At 38.7% G+C, this 23,250-nt stretch overlaps 1 protein-coding gene and 1 non-coding gene across 3 annotated transcripts in view; both read right to left on the bottom strand.

Moving 5' to 3' along the window:
- The window catches only part of TMTC2 (transmembrane O-mannosyltransferase targeting cadherins 2), a 365,840-nt gene that overhangs the window by 211,112 nt on the left and 131,478 nt on the right, over window positions 1–23,250 (bottom strand). The window contains exon 2 of one of the 2 annotated variants that reach the window (XM_069491843.1): window positions 3,814–4,384. The exons of the other annotated variant lie outside the window; for it this stretch is intronic. Within the exon in view, the coding sequence (XP_069347944.1) occupies window positions 3,814–4,384 (571 nt within the window). The remainder of the gene's footprint in view (window positions 1–3,813; window positions 4,385–23,250) is intronic. 2 annotated transcript variants of the gene reach the window in all.
- On the bottom strand, window positions 10,397–10,560 carry LOC138397817 (U1 spliceosomal RNA). The gene has a single exon (XR_011235915.1). It is a non-coding gene; the product is annotated as a U1 spliceosomal RNA (small nuclear RNA).

Here is a 23,250-nt window from a genome sequence, read left to right as displayed (position 1 = left end):
ATTTTTGTTCATACATATTTCTGAAGGTTTTATATATTTAGTGTTTTCTGATAAATCTTTCTTACTACTGACAAAATTATTGTTTGTCAGCATTCAACCATATTATTTCGTAAGTCGTATTACTTCTCTCAAGAAGCAGCTAAATGTGTTAACATTTTTAGCACACTAAGAACAGTGCCTGGAAGATATGAACACTGTTCATTAAATACTAAATATCTACTATATGCCAGGTACTTATCTTTCCCGTTCACTTTACCAAAGAAAAACATGGCTTCCACATTTCCTTTGCAGAACTGCAAAAGCCCGACACATAATGTGGACATGTGCATCGTTTGTGTGAGTCTTATAATAGGAGTCCAAACTGGCCAAATTTAGCCAGCTCAAAGATTTTGTCTGGCCCAAATGAGGTTTATTTGTTTTTTAATTAGTAACCAGTATTTAAAAAAAAAAAAAAAAAAAAAACCCACGTACACAGAAAAATTCAGATTTCTGTCTTCTTTAAAAACAAAACAAAAACAACAAAAAAACTTAAGCTCTATCAGACGTTGCATTCTCTTAGTACAATAATAGAGTAGAGAGGACAGTGGCAGGGCAGAACTTCCCAGTTCCCCATAGTCCCTTTCTGCATGGCCCTGGTAGGCATGTGAGTTTGGGAGCCAGTGTCTGATTGAAATAAGAGTTATAGACCCCAAACCACCCACACTGTGAAAAAAGAAGCCGAGTGTAACTGGTATGTATGACAAAAACATTACTGACCGAAGTAGAAAAATGGAGAGCCTTGCCCCTCTGGTCCTAACCCTTTTGAGCTTTAAGACGACCACCATTTTTAGGTTTTAAGTATTTGGTTGGTTCTCTAATTTGCATAATAGAGTTAAACATTTGTGTGGAGTTTCCTGTTTCTATATGAGTTTTATTTTGATATGGCAAGGAAGTTTATTTAACCTGGCAAATGATGATAACTATGATGCAGAGTTGGTAAGATATTATGATTATTCTTTTAAAGATGACAAGGACCTTCTTAAGTCTTTCAGTCTACTTTCTTCAGAAAGAATTTCCTCTAACTCACCCCAAGCACAGGAATCTGTGTATCTTGCAGATAGAATATGGAATTTTCCATAACTTCCATATGCAATTTATGCCAATTGTGAGATTCTAAATGAAGGTTTGTGCTTCGATCTGCTTACTTCAGCTTTAGTCAATTCCTAAGCAGCCCTTACTTCATATGCTTTTGAACACCGTATGTGTAAAAACAACTAGACGTTTATCTTAAGAAAGCAAAGGTTAAAAGATAAAGAATTACAATTTCCATCAATATTTCTACTCCCTTCAACTAATACATATTAGGTGCTGTCCAAATACAGAACACCCCAGCTCACACTGAACACCCCACAATTTCACATAATCCTCATAACACTAGGTGAGAACAATAACTGCCTCCATTTTTAGATAAAGAAATCAGATCGTAAAATTAGCCCATATTACTCAGCCTCTATGGGTTAAGACTCTGTTCAACGTTATTTTCCTTTCTACTGTGTAGTCATTTGACTTCACATCTGTTTGTTCTAATTCACACTTTCAGAGTGTAGCAAAGAGATCACTGGACGGTCAGAAATGTGTGTTCTAGTCCTAGTGATTCTACCATTTTCTGAGTAACCTATACCTCTCTCTGGCTCTCTACACCTCAGCTGGAAATTAGGGGAGTGGCAAAGATGATCTCTACAGTTCCTTACAAATCTATAAAGTCTGTTATCGCAATCGCAATGTGTTTATTAAGTTCACTGGCCCCAAACCTAAGCATGACAGAAAGAGCTAAGATGAGACAGCAACTCTCAGAGGAAGGGTCTTGCTCCTCCCCTACTCTCCTTGCTGCTGCTCAGCTCTGCAAGCGGTGGTTGCCAGGAGAGCCCGGGCAAGTATCCATTTATAAACATCTCAGGACCCAACTTTCAACAGTATTAAGTTCTCTCTCATAGCACAGAGAACTTCACACTCTCTACTCTTAGAAATTCCTTTCCTAGTGCCAGTTCTTATTTTCTTAAGCAGCAGTTACATGAGTTAAGGTTGCCAGATAAAATACAGGATGCCCAGATAAATTTTAATTTCAGATAAACAATGAATAATTTTTTATTATAAGTATGTCCCAAATATTGTATAGAACATACTTAGAACAGGAGCTCTATAATAAGCAACTCTGCCCTTGAAAACAATATGCTTAGAAAACTGAAAATGTCTTGGAAGAGAACTTCAAAAGATCCTAAAAGCAAGTCCTGAATAGACATAGCAAAACAATTTTCTAATTCATGAGATGGTAAAATGGAAATTCTGTATAAGAAACCACAATGTTTCACAGGCTACCAGCAGGAGGTCCTGACACAGCCACTGAGCCTGTCTCCTCAAATAGATCACAATCTTCATAAGGACAAGGACATGAATTATACTTATCCTATTTGTATTTCCAGTAAAACAAGAAAGTTTGTTACTACTGATGACACTGTTTTAGAAGAAAACAATTTACTCTTAAGTCTCCTTGAAATACTGAAATAATTAAAATTGATTTGAAATTAAGAGCTTGACTTTCAAACCATATGTTGTTTTCAAGCATCAGACTCTAACCATAGTTTTCTTGTAAAGTTTCAGAATTTAATTGCAATCACAAAAGAACTTCATTAAGCCCTTGATACTTGAATTCTAAGCAGAAAAAGGTTAGGCTTCCTGCCGAGCAAAAGCACTGCAATGATTACTCTGTCTACTAAGTGAAAAAAAAAAAATCTCAATTTTTAAAAATAAATGTTCGCTTTTCTATTTTTCTCAATTTTTCTTTCATTTCTTCCCAATTCAATTTTAGATAAAATTGGTACTTGAGGGGAGAAAGAGTAGTCAAAACTAGGAAAACTTAACAGTTTCCCCACATCCAGTATAATTCCTTCCTTGCGTCCAAAAGAAAGGTGGGAGCTTGCCTAAAACAGGGCCAAGGTTTGGGAACCCTGGGCCAAGTTCAGTCTTTACACTTAAAGTCAAAGCGAGGGTAAGTTTCAGCTGAGTGAAGGAGGATGGGGAGATGGGAAAGTAGGCAGTTTCTCAAGATGCTCAGTCCCCTCAATGTCTCTCCTTAATATTCTAGCAGGAAACTGCTCATTCTCTTTAAGTGTATGGGGATCCTAAAATGCTTCTGTGACCTTCAAATAACACTGCATTGGAAACCACTAAGGGAATATTAAGCCCTGAGGCAAAGGTCTTAGTTGGCCTCTGGGCAAAACACTTAATAATAACCACTTTTTATTTTGACTCTTCTATTCTTATACACTACAACAAGGAAAAGGTGAATATGATTCATTGTTTAAGAATTTGACTTCCCAGTGCACTACAGAGAAGGGTTGTTTTCCAAAGTCAACTCAGGAAGAGTAATATTAACAAATGGCAAAGGATTTCCCCTCTACAGAGTCTTCTAGCATCTAACTTCTATTATCAGCTGTGTTAATTTTACAAATACACATTAATAACAATTTATTGGATCAAAGAGAATTTGGGCAAAAACAGGATAAAAAAAGATGCGTACTCTTTACATGGCAAAATTATTCTTTTACCACCTTTGAAATTATGAAAATAAGAAATCTGAGAAATACAACATTCAGCGACTGAAACCCTGCTTAGTAGAGAAAGGTCAAGAAGGACACTTCCACTTACCGAAGATCAAAAAGGAACTTATTTTAAATTCTGCTTGAAGAGGAACAAATTTGCTTTTTAAATGGTGGCAAAGGACAAAGCAAGTAGATTACTCAGTAATCCAATGCTCAAGAGCCAACAATCACTTACTTTGTAAATGGTAGGTAATATCTGTTTCATTTTCAGCCTGTGAAAGACAAAGACATCATAAACTGCCGAAACCGCGAGAACAGTCACTCCTTGTTCCTTCCACAACATGCTGCATCCTGCACACAGTCCCGTCCCCAGGAACCAGCCCCAAGTCGTGGCTGAGTAGCCTCTTGTAGAACAGTGTTTAATGTAGCAGAGCAAGGACAGGAGAAAGAAGAGACTGGCCCCGACATCAGCTCGTCCCACGATTCCGGCCACTGCCTCTGTGTGAATGGGGTGTGAGGCAAACATCAAGCCAGCCATGAAGGTCCAGTATCCATCACCAAAGAGGATCTTGGAGAAGCTTGTGAAGAGACCAGTGACTGCTGCATGCAACAGGACATTGACAAGATGGTAGCTCCAGGGATTCAACCCTCCAATGGCATGGTTCAGGCGAAAGGAAAGAGTGCAGAGTGGCCGGTACGACTTGTGGCTGCCACTGTGGGTTAGAAGAGTCCCCCAAAAATCATTGTAGAAAATGTGCGTCCATGGAGTTTCTGGGAGAAGATCCTGATTAGTCTTGATAGCACGGCTAAAAAACAAAATGTTACAAAAAAAAGAAATCAAATGTAAAATACAAAAAGAAAAAAAAAGAAAAAATGACATTGCTAAGATATGGCCTTCCTAGGAAGCTTTGTTATTATGTGGCCTTGTGATGGGGGACTCCGGGCACATATAGTTGAATTCAGGTCCTCCCATTAATGCTTACTAACAGCACAATGAGGGCTGTCTTTCATTTCCTTACAGACCTTCTTCTTCATTGGAATGCAAATACTTATGAAGAATAAAGGCAGAGTCTCCATCAATTGGTTTAAGCCTTAGAGTAGCAGTTGCCAAACAAATGCCCTAAAAATCACATGCACACTGCCTAAGAATGCATATTCCAGGTCCCAGGCTGATGTGAGGCCTGAAAATCCCCATGTCTAAGCAGCAAGACCCAGGTGATACCGGTACAGGGTACACACTTAGAGCCAGAACCAGCTGCCTACTTGAAATAAGTTTTAGATAGGATATCAGTGCCCAGAGCAGGGCTTCTCATACATACAAATCACCTGAAGATCCTGTTAAAAGGAAACCTGGTTCAACAGGCTTGGGGAGAAGCCAGAGATGCTATGTTTCTAACAAGCTCCCAAGTGATGCTGATCCGTGGACCACATGTTGTGTAGCAAGGGCCAGGAGAGCCGGAGAGGCTAGGAAGAACAGCTCTCCGCCTATCCAGTGTTTCCCTTCCTCCTTCATTCTAGTAAACTTCAGCCCTTTCCCATTTCTGACCTGACACACAACTTACTATCGTCTATGGAAATCATTATGGTACTTCACCGTCTCCTGCTTTTGAGAATGAATAGTTACAGTTTGTGTGCCTGGTATTTCCAGACTTCAAGAAGAAAGGACATTTGCTGAGCACTTGCTACACTGTCAAGCACTGTGCTAGTCTCCTTGGCTATCCCTTTTCACTTAACCCAGAGAACAACTCTGATGAGGTAGATATTATTATTCACACCTCTCGGGTCAGGAAGTTATGGCTGAGAGATTAATTAATAACCAGTCCAAAATCACAAGTTGAGCAATGTAGAACTTCATGGATCATGCTCATTCCACAATTCTGGGCTTCCCAAAATGTCATCCAGCAACTCTAGGGGCATGTGAAAAGACAGACACACCCCATAAAAATTAATAGTTATGTTTATTTTGACATATATTTGGAAGAAAATGTAATTATCCCATCAAAGCTGGATTTCATAGATATCTGAGCAGAATGAAGCTGTTAAAATTTCAAAGTCAATGTACAGATTAAGGAACCAATAGTACTGGTATATGCAGGTAGGGTACAAATGTTGAAGGTGTCATGTAAATGATTTAGTTTGGAAGATCCCTGCCTTATGTCATTATACTTCCCAGAAAACAGGTGAACATCTGGAGTCTCCTATATTCCTAGTCTCCCTCCTATTTCTTTATTTACAGAACACAGAAGAGGCACATGAGTTAGGAGGAAGAAGGAATGAGAAGTTCTAGAACTAGAACACTCTTGCCTAGTTTGATATAAAGGCTTTTTAAGGAGCTGTGGGCATTTGTGTGGCTGAAAAATATGTAATGGCATATTCTAATGTCATTCACCTTTAGCCTCTCCACCAGCTCTGCCTCTGTTTCAAGGCAGGTGCGATCAGAGGATCTTCCATATGAATATTACCAAAAAGCAGGTTAGAAAAGCCCTGGATTGAAAGGAAATATTCCTGAATCCAGCTCTCTCATTTATTGCCTAACTGCAAAAACAAGAGATTCACACAGATTAAGAAAGTCATCTAAGGTGACATAAACCAGTAAAAATGCAGAGTTAGTATTCTAGCTGGGATCAAATGACTGGGCATGGTTTTCAACTGCTTCTCTAAATTATTTCTCTATTAACCTCTCTGAGCTTCAGTTTCTGAGATAACAGTTTTACCTTGAAATCATTTAACCAACACATGTAATTGTTAATTTATCTTCTATATAGAGAAACAGAACACTGCTTTGCAGATACAGAGTGTTCTGAACACCCTGGTACAAATGATCTCTCTGCCCTGTTAGCTGCTGCTATTATTATACAAAGACTGGTGTATGATCTACAAAATGTCCCTTATTAAAGTCTGCTTGACCAATAACCTATGACGTTAGGTGCCTTTGGGGGTTAGAACTAAAATAGATTGATCAGGAGTTGATGATTTTGTACTATGTGCCAAACACCATGCTAGTCCTTTTACATACCATAGATGTTAATACTTGTGAGAACTATTGACTATTCTAGATGATCAATAAAAAGGCAAAAAGATCTGTTAAAAATCATGTCTTGAAAATTACTCTATGTGGCAAGGATGATTCATCATTCTCCAGTATCTAGTCTCCCCTTTTTCAATATCTAATAGAACTCCAATTTTTAACCCGGCACAGGGTCATCTAGAAAAAAGTTACCTATTTTCCCTTGATGCCAGATATGGTTGTAAGAATAATTTTTGTCTACTACTTCCAGAAAGTGTCCTTAAAAGGAAAAGCTTAGCCTTCTTCCCCTCTACCCCCACCCTCCTCCTTCCTGCTGGGTGGAGCACAGATGTAACAGTCAGAATTCCAGCAGCCATATTGGCCCATAAGGTGTCCTTAGGAATAGAAATCATGCATAATAGTAGAGCAATAAAGACTGAAGGAAACGGAGTCCCTGTCACAGTAGACCATACCAGCCTTGGGCAAACTACTTCCCATTTCTTGAGTATGAAAAATAAATTGCTATCTTTTCTAAACTATGATATTTTGAGTGGTAAGTACTGACAGCCGAACTTAGTCCTGAGCAAAATCCTTTGTTAACAGAAGACCCACTACATCACAATGAATTGATTTTCCATTTTGACTTTGATTTTTGCACGTCTCCGTGTATTGACTGTGTATTAAATGAATTTCCATATAAATTGGCTTTTAAAATATTAGAACCAGATGTTATTCTGGATCTATTAAATTAAAACACCCTGCTATGACATTCATCAAGAATCTAACCCAGAAGTAATTGCTTAAGACTTGATAGGTTATAATTAAAATTTAAAAGACATATGAAAAACTGCCAAACAGTGTTGTGAGAGAGTGCTGATTTCAAGCAATTCAGAACAAAAACCCAAGGGGCTTCGACTAGACATTCGCCTCGATATTGACGTGAATATCTCTAATATCAGTGCGGAAACCCTCATACCAGAGTGAGGGCAGCGGAGACTCAATGGCAGAGCATTCTGGGATGAGGCTTTGTCAAAGCAATGAGGAAAGCCCGAAAGGAAATTTTGCTGAGGACAATAATTCACCCTTTCAGTGGCAGATCCATAAAGGACAGGGAACCGTCTTCCCCAAACCAGGTTTTCTACATGCTATTAGTTCAGCATCATAACCAATTCTGTAAGGCTTTTTGAGGACTGTTACATACTTTTAAAAAGCTGTTCAAAGCTACTGGAATTTATCTTTATAGCAATAAACCAAGTAACCTACAACAGCCATAAGATATACTACACCCAACTCACAAAATAGGGGTTTCAAAACACAATTAACAAATCTCATAATTTCACTGTGAGAAAAAACTATAACACACCCCTAGATTTACATGGTAGGAAAAAAAGCTTAAAGGACATTATTAGTAAAACAAAAATGGAAGAGCGAGGGAGTATCTCAGCCATGTGCAAAACATGCTATACTAAGGGAGACTTTATTTAATATGATAAAATTCCCTGACGGTTGTTATCTACTTAAGCAGGTTTTTATTTAACTGATGATTATGGCAAAAGAATATGGAATAAGACTAAATTGTACTGGGCTTTAATTTATGTCACGTCACACATGCAAGTCAGTGATAAGGGATACATTACTCCACCTCAACATCGTATTAAGAAAGATACAGACCAAAAGAGCCTTAATGGAATCGGAGTAATCTGCTGGCAAAATGAGAAGTAAAGACAGTTGTTCAACACTAAGCATAATAGATTTTGACCCATTTGCATTTTCTTCTATGAATCCAAAATATAAATAGTAAGACCTCCTCTGCTATTTATTTCACAACTAATGAAACACCTTAACTCAAAGCAAAATTCCATGCTGATATAATTTGAAGTTGCTTCTGTGAATTGGTGTTGAAAATTCAGAAAGATGCTAAGGAATTAGGCAATTTTCCACCCTAAGAAAGGTGGAGAAAATCAGAGCAGCAGACACGAAAAAGGAACAGTCTTAGGAAGAATTTTCCAGAGAATACAGGACTTTGCTTTGAAACAAAAAGACAATCTGTCAAGTCTTCAAGGAGGTCTTAACCTGTTTCCAGTCTTGTTCATTTGTGGCTCTTTGTTTTTGCTGCTTTATGATTTTTCCTTCAGAAAATGTTGACAAAGGCCAACACTACTGTAAAACTGAAGAATGATGTGATACTGCCACCCAAACTGCCCTAGTGTTTCTCTTACTGCTATTTTTGTCTATTGACGTTTCAGTGACAAATACCCACATAAATGATGACCATTAGTCCTTCAGAACAGGAATGATGCTTAGATTCCTCCAACATCAGATGGCACACTTTTCTGACACACTTTCAATTATTCTATTTGAAAATCAAGTCCAAACTTAAAAAAAAAAAAAAAAATGTTAACAATGGGTTAAAATTTGTTTTGCAAGAAAAAAAAGACAGCATTTGTTAATCTGCTCTGTTCCAGTGCTACCCAGACATGCCTGTGTATGCTCAGGTTGGGCAGTGAAATACAGTTAAGCAGACTGATTCGGTAGCAAATTGAACACATTCAGCTTGTGAGAGGGTGGACAGAGTTATTTCACCTCTCTGCACCTTACTTTCCTCATTTGTAAAATGCACATCACTGTACTCGCCCTTTAGGAACATTGTGAGGAGTAAATGAGTTAGGCAGCAAAAGGTACATTCTTATATGTAATATGATATGTAACATATGTTAACTTCTATTACTACCATCAACACCAAACAACTGATGCTAACCATCAGCAAACAGTGTAGTTTTTATCCTGTCTATAACCTTCAAAATCTGTGGACCATGGTCATGAATCTTTCACTTAAAATTCCCTTAAGCTTTAATGACATTTTGAAAACAAGAAAATAAGCATTTATGAAGTGTTACCTTTGGCTTTTAGCTCATTACTCTTCCCATTCTCCTTTCTTTTTGACTACCTCTTACTATCTCTCCTTGGCTAACATCCCTTTTATACATTTATCCTCCCAAATGTGGATGATTCTCTCCTGGTTCTGCCCCCCTGACCACCTTTCCCTCTATAATTTTGACCTCTGTGGTCATCATCTCCAACAACTGCCACTCAAGGGCTGACTTCCCCATCCATCCTTCTATTCTGGGTCTTGCTCACAACCTACACTTCTAAGTGCCCAGGTGACATCCACATCTGAATGGAATAAAGAGTGATGGAATCCTGATTCCTCTACTAAAACCAGCTGCGCTGCCTTCAGCCAGTTAGCCTCTCTGAAGCTCCACTTCGCCTATGCTTTGCAGATAATTTTAACACTTTTCATAAAATGTCATGTTAAGGATCCAATGAGGCAATGTTAACTTAAAATGTTTGAAAATTACATAGCCGTGTGTAATGAACACCTGCTGTTTTTACAGACCCCCTACTTCTAGTAACAGGTCCTGGTTTTCTTTTTGAGAATGGCCCACATCTACCCTCTGTCCATCTGGGTACAATGAGGTTGCCCTGACCCTTTGATGAAAGTCATATGATTTGGCCAATGAGGGTATCATGTAAACCCCTCTATCCTGGCCACACAAGTGATGTAGGGGCAAGCAAGGCCAATCAGAGTCCACATGGCACCAATAATCTACTGAGAAAGGGCATCTTCTCTTGAGATGAGATGAAGTCTTAGGGCTGCTAGAGCAGTGGTCGCCAACCTTTCTGGCACCAGGGACTGGTTTTATGAAGACAATTTTTCCACAGACCCAGGGGACTGGACGGGGAAGGTGCAGTGTGTGGTGTGGAACTCAGGTAGTGATACATGGCCCATTTCATTTTTTTTTTTAAATGCCAGGGGAGAGCATGAATGCACCTCTCCCACCTCCACAAATTATGCAGTCAAGCTTCCCCATATGGGGAAATCGCAGGGGTCAGCACATCTGGAATGCAATGGATAAGCCTCGCCCTGGGAAAACCACCTTCGTGATCATGGTAACTCCTCTGCCAGGTAAGTATTGTGGCCCATTTCCCAGAGCACAGGGTCTGCCTGATAGTGAACCCAACATAAAAGAACCCATATCAAGGGACAAAGAGGCAATTCCTAATGTAGCTGGATCCAATCATGCCTGAAGCCAATTCTACACTGTTTAAATAAGGCAATAAATGCCCCTTAGTCAGAAACTAGTTTGAGTTGCTATTCTGACATCTCCCACCAAAGTAGTGTTAAATAACACAGGGCTATGTAATCACCATGTAACATTGCTCGGTGCCCTCTCAGTACCTTAAGCTTAGTAAGTCTAAATCTGAACTCATTGTCCCCACAAATGTTCCCCTTCTCATACAAGCCCTTCATCCAGTACCATCATTCTTCCATCATTCAAATTGAGGTTGTACACAAGGGCTCCTTCTCTCTTTGTTCTTACATCTATTTTTAAGTTGGTTAAAGACATTTTAAAGCTGTCCAGGACCTCGAACAATCCAGCGCATGAGCTTCCCTTGAATCTTCCTCTACCTTCCCTTTTCTCCTACTTCCTTCAGGCCTGCATTATTTTCTGCCTGGACTGCACAGCATGCTTACTAAAATTACCTGATCATTTTTCTCCTTGCTTCATTAGGCCACAGGTCCCCTCAGGAAAGGAATTATGTCTTTTCTCCCAGTACCTAACACATCTTAGGCACAGAATAAATATTGTTAAACTGAAATAGCTATCCCTGCCTGCCTTCATTCCCCCTGTGATCTATTATGCTTGCTATGGCTAGAAAAACTTCCTGAAAAATAACTCTACCACCACCACTCCCCTGCACAAAAGTCCCTCCTCATGCCCTATTTCTTATCATAATAAACACCCTCCACAGCTCAGCATTTGCAGCCTTCCCCTTTTATGACCTCGAGGCCAATCTCCCATTACTTCTCCGTGTGCAGCTAATGTCAGCCATACGTCTCAGACTCTATGTCTCGGCGCAAATCATTTCTTCCCTCCCTCTGCCTGGATTGCTGTCCTTCAACCATTACATCTTTCCAAATATGCTTCAACCCCCCAATGCTTGTTTGCAAAGCCACTGTGCCCCCAAAGCCTTCCCTAGTTATTGTTGCAGAAGTGCTTGATTGACTCTGAGTCACACATCCCCATTACCACTGACTGCTCACTACAAATACCACTGATCTCTCGAATGGGCTGATATGTGAGGGATATTTCAGAAGGATTAGGAAGAAATCTATGCTTTGAAAATGGCACACTGGTGATTTTAATATTCCCTCATCCATACCTATTGAAAAATCATTGCCCAATAATATGGAGTGATTCTGTTACATGGGAAGTATTCACTCATTCATTCATTCATTAATGGGCTAGGCCCTATGAAGGGCTATGCAGATAGAATGGTGAGCAAAATAGATTCCCTGACACAGAGAAACACTCAGCCTAGTAAAGGAGGCAAATAAGCGTACAGGGAATTTCACTGCAGTATGATGAATACTACTCTAACACAAATCCTGTCTGCTGTGGGAGAAACAAGACAGACTCCTAACATCTTAGAGGGTCAAAAGCCCCCAGGAGGAATGCATGCCAGGAGTTAACTGAAGGAGTAAGGGAGTCGTGGAGATGTTTCCAGGCCAACAGTCAATATTTTCTAAGGCCATGGGGCAGGGGAGAGTGTTGAAAGTTAGGGATCTGAAAATACAATAGGTTAGTTTGGCTGAAATGAAGTTTGAGGGACGAGTGGCAGGAATAACTGCTATTACTCTGTCATGTAACTATTGTCCTTCATGGGATGGAGAGGAATTTGGCTGGACATGGAGCTCATCAATGATTTTCAGGTTTAATTCACTTATTGCCTTGAAACTTATCTCCCAACACACTGTTAACTCCTTAGAAGTACTTAGGTTATTAAGTACAAAATGTCCAATTTCCTTAAGTACTAAGCTTGACAGCTGATATCTCTAACACTCCACTTTCACATTTCTTGTTTTATTTTTATCATGAAGGTACATAGTCTTTCAAATGCAACTTTTGGCTTGTGATTATCTTTCACATTTTTTAGAGCAACTTTTGGGAAACCATGGATAAGTCAAAAATTCATGTTATTTTAGAATGAGTTCCGTTGTGGAACCAATGCAGCACAGACAGCTCGGGATATCAACAAAGAGTTTGGAAAGGACGTGGCTAATGAACGCACAGTACATCGGTGGTTTGAGAAGTTCCATTTTGGTGCTTTTAATCTTGAAAATGAGCCATGTGGGTGACCTGAGACCAAGGCGGATAATGATGAGGTAAAAACTATAGTGAAAGAAAACCTATCTAAACCTATGTGTGAATTAGCACCAAGGTTTGACCTTACTATTTCAACAGTGGACCATTTGAAACAAATCGGCAAGGTAAAGAAGCTGAGCAGATGGATACTGCATGAATTAAATGAGCACTGAAAAGACTTCATCTTGAAGATTGCCTTTGATGTCACGACATAAAGGCAAACCATTTCTACACCATACTATGAAGAAAAATGGATTCTTTTTGACAATTCCAAGCATTCTGCACAATTGTTCAATAAAGATGAAGTGACAAAGCACAGTCCAAAGCTGAATATTCATCAAAAAAAGCTAATGGTGGTCCACTGCCGGTATTATCCACTGCAGCTTCATGAAGCCTGGTCAATTGATTACAGCAGATGTCTACTGCAACCAGTTGGACCACACGATGAAGATGCTGAGATTGATCAACATAGACAGGCCAATGGTCTTGCAAGACAATGCTTGACCACATGTTGCACAAACGATGCTGCTCAAACTACAGAAGCTGGACTTGGAAACTCTGTCACCCACTGCATTCACCAGACACTGCACCAAAACTGACTACCACTTCTTCCAGGCTTTGGACCATTTCTTGGTCTGAAGGAAAAACTTCAGTTCTCAACAAGCCATGGAAAATGCCTTTCACGATTTCATCGCCACTTACTCTCCAGGCTTCTTTGCTGCAGGCATAAGCAGGCTACCATTAAGATGACAAAACTGTGTTGCTAGTTTAGGTACATACTTTGATTAATTGTACTGCTTCTTGTTTGAGATATAATAAACTACACTTCTGATTCTGAATCAGACATTTCATATTTAATGGCCTAATATAAAAAGCATCTTAATACTGATAAGCTGCATTCACCTTCTGGGAAAATTCTAGATTGTTTTGAGTATGTAGGGAATTATCACTTTCATCTAAAACTAGTTCACTCACTCTGGGCACTAACCTCTGCTCACTCAATGATAATTAACTGTGAAAAACCATGAGGTTAGCTGGCTTACTCAAATGTCTCTGGCACTCATTTGCCACTTAACCCATAATCCCTTCATTAGAGTCCCTCTTTAGGGATAAGCCATTATATTTAGAAAGCTCCAGTTAATATGCAAATACTTGACTACCAGGGTAGGAGAATGGGGGAAATACTATGACATTTAAAGTCTGTCTTATTTTGAGGATGAGCAATGTATTTCAGATTCCTACAGAAACCTAAGATAGGGCAAGTAAGTTTCAGTGCTGGGTTGTTGGGGGCAGTGTTAGGTTTCTAGGTCCTCAGGCAATGGAAAGCACCATGCTTTAGACATGCCTTTATCATTACACCTGCAACACTTTAGTGAGTGTGATTGTTTCCATCTTGATCCCCTCCCACTGGATTGTAAACCCTTCAAGGACAGAAATGACGACTTTGTAAGCATCTGGTAGTTAATAAACTGTCACCATGTAGACGTTGAATGAAAAGAGGCCACAGTAAGAGCAAGCCTGCTGTCAGACATCCAAGGGACAGAGCCCCAAGTAACTGCTTATTTGGTGAAAAGTCTAAGCATGCCAAACCTTGAGAGTAAAGGAACATTCTTAGGGGATGCTTCTTCCATCCCTTTTGGAGTTTTTATGATAAGCAATAAAGGAGTTTTCTGAGCTGTAACTGCACAGCAATCCACCCCAACCCCAGCTCGCCCCCAGGAAAAACGTCAACTTCTGATGTAAAGATGACCCCAAGTGCAGCTGAACTAAGCCGCCAAACTGTTGGAGATTCACTCTCATAATGCTTCCAAAAGTTTGCTCAGACACTCTTTCCTCTTAGGAGAAATGAGGAGGTGAAACTTTGGCTAAATATTTTTAAAGTATCTTTAGTTCCCCAGATAGTGTAGTGCTGCCATTTTCATAATTTCTACAAGATATACCCAAGAAAAATGTTTTGACCATAGAAACAAATTAATAATCATTTAAAACAAACCTTATTTATAATTAAAACTTTAGTTACCTAAAGCTGTTTTCAAATGTGACTTACATGGAAAGCATTTTGCAAGACTGAAGCAAAAACTAACAGCACAAAAGTATCATGAATACCATAGTCCAAGCATTTAATTTCACTGATTAAAAGAATCCTCTACCTTAGTATCGCTTCTTAACAGCTTGAAGCATTTCTCACTGTCTTGCAATTCGCATTATGGAAAACAATATTAGTATTTTCTATATGATTATTTGGTCACTATGCCCATATGACATTCTTACATAAAATAATTCAATATACTTTGTCTCCTTCTCACTGTACTACAATGGATCAGAATCCCAATTTAAGAGCTTAATGAAAATAACTTCTCCCTAATTTTCCAAATTTGAATTTAGTAACCACTAGAAGTGGCACTATGAGGCCTATTCACACTTAAAACTTAAATCAAGTACTTCATGTGAAGCACTTTAACACACTAGTTTATATAACTTACAAATTACCATTTGTTTTGTAGGTTTTCATAAATTCATAGCTATATAAAAAAGTTTATCTTTACATATAATGCTATGTTTCACTTACAATAAGGTCTTGGGCATTTGTGATATGTTGTGACGCGCAACTATTCCTTATAGTTTTCCTGTATTAAAAACATAACAAATGTTTGACTTTAGGAGATGACGTGAATATCAAACTATACTTTTGTGAAGTTTAATGCTTTCAAAAATGAATGGCTCTTTGGGATACCATATTCTAAGAGAGAGAATGATATAAGAGTAACTATCAGATTCTAAGAACATCTATTTTGTGCATGGTTTTGTTCTATGTGCTTTTACAGAACAAAAGAAGATGTAATCTTTGTGCTTAAAGATTTGATTATGCAAATGCACTCTCTAAATAGGTAGGCACGGCAAGCTGAGAATACACCTAGTCAAAAATACTTACCTTCATACATAAGTGTGCTATGTAAGTTTCAGAACAGATACACTAAAGTATGTGGTAATTCTCCCAACTACTCAAGTATTACTTTAAAAAAAAAATTGGCATCCTTGAAGAGTCACAATCCTCCCCCCTAAGGTAAATAGGAAGTATCCCCTCTGGCTATCCCACTGCTTGTGAATACCTTAAGAGTCCTCAGCCTGAACACTGCCAGACCATGAAAGTCAAGGGGGAAATTTTTTAAAGGAGAAACTAATGGGCTCTAAGGAAAGATACACTGGGGGTGGGAAGACATTCATGTTGCATTATCCAGATGTTTGGCTTATCTGTTCACCTAACCCCTGTCTTCCCTGAATTGAGTCTTAACCAAATAACCTTTCTTTATCCACACCTCTCCTTCAGCCATACAGAAGAGCCAAACAGCTCATCTTAGCCAAATGTTTGCAGTGATCCTTCCCCTTTTCTACTTAAGATTTTCCACATGTTGCCAATGTATTCTTCACTGTTATTACCCTTCTAATACCACCTTGTATTTGTATCATCCTTTTACAGTTTACAGAACATACTCATGTTCATGATCTTCTTCAATCCTCATCAAGTCTCTTTTGAGATCTTACCCAAGACTATGGGATCAGTAAAGATCAGAGCTCCACACACTAGAATTTAAGTCACAGCTCTTTGTCTACTTTTCTCCCTGTAGTGAAAAGAACTGTGTTGCCCAGCCCCCCCAATTCATATGTTGAAATCCCAACCCCCAGGAACTCAGAATGTGACTGTATTTGGAGACAGGATCTTTAAAGTGGTGATTAAGTTAAAATGAGGCCTTGAGAGTGGGTCCTGATCCAATCTGACTGGTGTCCAGGTAAAAGGAAATTTGAATACACAAAGAGGCACCAGGAATGCACATGGAGAAAAGAGACCATATCTCTGCAAGTCAAGGAGACAGTCATCAGCAGAAACCGAATCTGCTGACACCTTGACCTTGATTTCCAGCCTCCAGAATTTGTAAGGAAATTTCTATTGTTTGCACTCCCCAGTCTATTTTGTTACAGCAGCCCTAGCAAACTAATACACCCCATTCTACCACAGAGATAGTCGATTTCATTACATACACTATCTATTGTTTATCTTTCAGAGTTTCAGGGAAATTACATTTTACACAGAAGCCGTATTTCTCCATTATGTGTACTATGTATGATGCTCCATTTTTGATGAAGGGTTGAATTGCTTTGTGAGAATAAATAGGGTTTTTAGAGGTATTTTATTTTCAGTTCTGCCAGAATTTGTCTAGATTCTCTATCAGAGGAAAATAAAAGCCTGATCGTGGCAATGGTGCTAATACATTAAGGCACTAATGCTGACTGAACAGACATGATAAAACACTAGTGCTACCTTGTATTTACACTGAGATTGACGAAGTTTACAAAGCACTCACATTATCTCATTTTATCTTCAATAATGCTACAAACTAGGAAACTGAAGCTGGAGGGGTTAAGTTAATTAAAGAAGGGCACACACTTAATAAGAGGCAGAAAGGTCTTGAACACTGTTCTCCAAACTACTCCATTTAACCTTCAAAGCAGCCTCTGTTCCTCCACATGTACAATAAATCTCCAGCGAGAAGTGTTTGCAAGATGATTTGAAAGTAAAATCCTGGTCTATTATTGCATTTTGTCTGGAATCCATATATCTGCCCTCAAGACTCAATAAAGCTATAAAAAACACTTTTGAGCCATATTCTTTTAATTTCTGCATTTCAAAAAGAAAGTCTTCTTTTAATACTAAGGCATCTTGGAAAACGTGAGTCAAAGGAAGGTGTTACTTATCTTCCAGTGACGGGTGAAAAAGGCAGCTCTATGAAAGCCAAAAACTAACCTATAATTTCATATTACAAGATTTAATAGAAAACATATTCTGGCAGAAATTTTGCTGCCCACATCCCTTTTCAGCTATAAAATAGTTATACACACACACATCTGAGAAAGATCAGACTTTGAACATATTGTAGCAACACACACGCAAAACATGGGAAGCTTCACCAGGGCTGCCTGTGATGATAGGATACACAGACATCCCTACATTAAAATCAGCCTCACAGCTAAATCAGAGAGTCTTTTTGGACACAAGAATATACGAGCTCTGATGTAAAACAGATAGGCAAGGAGGAAAACACTCTAATTTAAAACTAACACAGACGAGCCTACACAAAGTACCCAAACATTTGGTCCACAAACCACCAGCAACTCTCTCATTTGTCATGGAAGGCAAGAGATACTTCATCCAAGAATGAAGAAAGAGATAGTAACTCCACCATTAAAATTTATCAGCAGTCTAATATATACTGTAGTACTTTCTGAACTTCATGTCATTCATGGACCAAACCTTAATAATCAAGAAATAAATTTCAGGGAGCTCTGGCACTTTTTGCTTTGTAGCCCTTTAAATAAATTACATGGCAGGCACTTAATATAGATATGCTCAATGGCATGTGAGAGCTATCAGCTCTTTCAGATCTCATATTACAAATTATGAAGCACCAACATGTCCCTCTAACAATGGAATCGTAAGCATAGCATATTTTACCCTTTTGTTGACTTGGAATTCGCATATCTGAACAGGTGGATGTGACCATTGCCCTTTCTTTAGCACTCTGTATGACCGCTGTATCAGCTACCCTCCATTAGGACTGGAAATCCCAAACCTAGGATCCTGAGATCATTTTTATTCAATCTTGACCATCACTGCCATCAATAAACATAATTTGTCAACTTAGCCATTTCCAATAAAATATTTTTTCTACATACAAGTAGACATGCTAATTAAATAAATTCACAAGGCATAAAATGAACAAGAAGTATGTAAGAATGGAAGATGGTATTCAATCAGAGGAATCTAAGCACAATAGATCTAATTTTTCACTCCAATCTGTGAAGAAAAAAGTCTACATTTATCTTTTATTAAAGCAACTCCTAAAATCCACGTTGTGTTAGACACTCACATTCATACTTTGGACTTAGCCACAATTTGATTGAATAATTCCTCTTGGACTTACTAGCTGTATGATTCAGTTTTCTCATCTACAAACTGCCATTCATGGTGAAGGTTAAATAACTAGGTTAATGCCAGTGTTTGGCACATAGTAGATGCTTAACAAATCACTGTTTCAGGTATACTGATTTGCTTCCCCTTTCTGGATGCCATAGAAGAGCACTTTTTTCTGAAATGTTGGCCCATACTACTACATCTAGCATTCAGTTACTGGTCATTTATCTTTTGTCTTAGCATATTCTTAGGACTTGCTCCCCTCTCCCACTGCACCCATCTAACACTGTGCTTGTATTAATCAAAAGTTAAGCCCATTCGCCAATCTAAGGGCACAAGAACGATGTTCACAGCAGTCTCACTCAGCTGGAAGGACAGATGACAGCAAGGTTAAGTGAGGTCATCAAAAAAAAAAAAAAACATAAAATAAAAAGTCACCGGACTTATTGTTCACAACCTAATCAGGATATTCTGGGAAGCAGCCCCATTGGAAGGATGACAGTTGCACGTGACCAAAGAAGCTGGGCTTGGGTACATCTTCTTAAGATCACCCCTTTTCATAAAACCATAATGTGCTTTGTGAACAATTTTTTTAAGCCATAAACCCAAGGCCTATTTTCTCTTGCATGAAGTAGGAAAAGAATTAGTTGAGGTGTTTCCAGTCATTCACGTATCTATTACATTTTCAAAGATGGCCATTTCTAAACGACAGGACATCTGTGTTAAACCCATTCTATCTTCTCTAATTAGAAAAAGGTTAACATAATATTTGAAATTGTCTTTTTACACTCTTCATAGATGCCAACCCTACACAGGTAGACAGTAAATGGGCTATGATTTGTGATGGCCTGGAATACAACCCAGAAGAGTTTAAGATCAGAAATGTGATCACCTTGTGGGAGAAAAGCAATGTCATGCACTCTGCCATGGCCATTCCACTCAGAGTGGATAGATTTTCATGTTGAAAAACATTAAAAGTTGCCTTGGGGAGGATAACAGAACAGGATGCCCAAATGCTATATCGGTCCTGTCTACTAATGGTTTCCTTTCTGAGGGCATCCTGGGGAGAAGTTCAATCTTTCTAATGGGAATAAAAAGTATACTGCAACTCTCCAAGGGCATTTACCACTTTAAAAATGAACTCCAAACTCTGCTGTCTTTAAAAGGCAGTAGGTCATTGGGAAAAGTCATTTTTCAAAGCTCTGCTGAACTGGCACTCAGCTTTTAGCTAGCCACAGAGATAAGGAGTGCAGACTCAGTAACAGAATCGCCTTTAATTTTTAATGCCCATCCATTTCACGGCTCCCAAGAGGAATCAATGACTTACTTATGGCATCATAAATGGCTTGCACTGGGAATATGCATGTGTTTTCACAAAGCAGAAAGGAAAATCATCCATCAACTATTCACTTTAGATGAACATTTGATAAAGTTTACAAAAGTGTAACAAAGGCATCTTCTCACTCATCTCCAAAAAAAATAAAAATAAAAATAAAAAATAACTTCATCGTTGTCACCCTGAAAAAGAATTTAAGTGAAAGTAAACTCCTAAAGGGACACATGTTTTTTATTTCCAATTCTTACAGCGCACACAGGTATAGCATGTTCAAATAGCAATGGTTTCATCTGGAATGTAAAAGACCGTGGGGTTCACACATATAAAGATCAACAGTTGTTTTAGAAATTAACTACACATCTTATACTTCTACATAAGTTCTAAACTGATCCAGGTGTTATCGTCAGGGTAGAAACAGATGCAGTGTTAGCACATTAAACTGTGAATCCAGCTCCAACACCACTTAATGGGCTCCACATGCTGAAAACGACCATCATGATAGGAAGTACACTCAATCCAAAGCCTAACTCTCCAACAAAACAAGAGTTTCGTTATCCTCATTATGCTCACAAACAACTATTCTGGGACTACCATTGCTTTTACATTCATTATGGTGCATTAGTTTTGAGGAAGGGAAGTGATAGAGTAATTCAACATCAGAACAACAAAGCCACAGTTGTCACAAGGGTGTTGACACCATGACACCAATACTGTCTTCACAATAAAGGCAGCACTGGTTGCACCAGCCTGCTTTATCTTGTGATCCCATCTGGACCCCCAAAGTGGCTAAGGGAGGAGAGAAGAATGATGGAGAAGTTTGTATAATAACCATTACTTAATATATGTGTAGAACTTTCTAGTTTCCAAAGTATTTTTTATATACATCATGTGATCTCACAAATGCTTTTCTCATCTTTTTAGTGATGAAAATAAAGACTCTCATGTAAGATTTCATGGTGAATAAGCAGAATTATGAAAAAACTGCATCTCTGGACTGGTGTTCTAGTGCTGCTCTGCCACTCCATAGGCTCTCCAGACATGCCAGCCCGCGATCCCGGCACTGGGAGGCCATTTGCTTATAATTTACTGATTAATACACACACACACACACACACACACACACACACACTTCTAGAATAAAAATGCACAATAAAACAGCACAACTGTTTCAGTCAATTCCTTTTAGTCCATTTCTTTTGCAACTAGTGGTACTAAAAAAATCTAGATGATGCTACATTAGCGTAACATACTGGAAAGCTGTCTGGAATGGAAGGGATTCCACCATGGAGCATTCTGCATTTGTTGACTTTTCTATTGACCAAAAGCCTTACAATCTTTAAATAACTTCAAAAACAGATAAATAAAATAATGCCAAACTAGTCTTCATATTTTTAGTACTTCCAGAATTCAACTCTGATGAAAATTAATTGAATATCTTAACTTTGAGAGATCACTATTGCATATTGTTTGAAAGGAGGAGAAAAGGAAAAGGAGGAGAAAGGAAGAAAAAAACACCATCTGGTTACGTTGTCCAGGCTGGACTTGAACTCCTGGGCTGAAGGCATACTCCCACTTCATTCCCCATCTCCCAAGGAGCTGGAACTACAGGCATGTGCCACCATACCACCCATCGTATATTTCTTGAATCAAGTCATTTAATTTATAAATCCATCCTCACTTCCTGACCTTCAGCCTTATTACTTGTTTTGCATCAAGTAGTTGGTTAAACCCATGGCAAGCCAGCTTCCAGTATCACTCATGCTAGGAACAATAGCTGGTGTTACGACAAGTAGACCATCTGTCCAAACGACATCTCAAAGAGGGGTTTTAAGAATAGGTATCAGAGTTTTTCTCAAAAGATCCTTCTGAAACCTAGGCTATTTTTAATCTAACATGGGCTTATTTTGTCCTTGTTGACTAACGTATATGTCATACAGATTAGAAACTAAGTGAATTAGAGGATGAAAAGGAAGAAAAAATGACAGATTAGTAGAAAATTTGGGGAAATTTTGGGAGGCTTGAGGGAAGAGAAGTCCTAAGCCTTCCTGTCTCAGCAAAGATGAAGGAATGAAGGCAAGTCAAGTTATTTTGTTTCTTCTTTCCTCTCACTCGTAGTTATGGTTAGAAAAACAAAAGCTAGATAATCTTAATTACTGGCAAAAGGGATCAATTAAACCTCAAAGACAGATACTGATCTGTATTAGTTTCCTATTATTACTGCAACAAATTACCATATACTTAGTGGCTAAACACTCAAGTTTATTATCCACCATTCTCTAGGTCATAAATCCAAAATGGGTTTCACTGATTAAAAAACAAACAAACAAAAAAATCAAGGTGTCAGCAGGATTGTGCTCCTTCTGGAGACTCTAGGGGAGAATTTGGTTCCTTGCCTTTTCCAGCTTATAGAAGCCACCTGAATCCCTTCACTCAGCCTCTCTCTCCATCTTCAAAGACACCCATTTCTTCCATCATTCCAACCACTACCCTCCATTGTTACTTCTTTGACTCTCCTGCCTTCCTCTTTTCCTTATAAGAATCCTTATGATTGCACTGGGCCCACCCAGATAATCCAGGATAATCTATTTGACGATCCTTAATCACATCTGCTAAGTCCCTTTTGCCATATAAGATAACATATCCACAGGTGCTAGGATACAGATGTCGATATATTTGGGAGGCCGCTAAATGTTCCACTTAGCTTAACCAAGCCTACTCCAAGATTATTAAAATCATTTCCTGGCTAAAATACACAAGATACTCCATTCTCCAGAGGCAATTCAGAAACAAGACTCAACAGTTCATATGTGCAATAAATGAATAAAAGTTACCATTGCTTCTTATTTTCTACTGTATTACTAAAGGGAAACATGACACAAGGTGTTAGAGCCCCACGTAGACCGGACTTCACACATATTATGTTACACCCTGGCATGTTATTCAAATATTAACAACTAGCACAGAATGGGCACTGATCATAGCAACAGAGCAGGGTTTTACAGAGCCTCTGCTATGCTCAGCATTAAACTTTAAGTAGCTGGACCATGAGGAATTTATGTGATATCAGGTGAAGGCACAAGAAGGGCAAAGAAGAGGAGAGTCTCTGGGGGGCGGAGAGGTGGGCCTGCCTAATTTGGGGAAAAAAATGTGTC

Source organism: Eulemur rufifrons, chromosome 16 (genome assembly GCF_041146395.1).
Source record: "Eulemur rufifrons isolate Redbay chromosome 16, OSU_ERuf_1, whole genome shotgun sequence".
NCBI lineage: Eukaryota > Metazoa > Chordata > Mammalia > Primates > Lemuridae > Eulemur > Eulemur rufifrons.
This window is presented reverse-complemented; position numbering and strand designations above follow the sequence as displayed.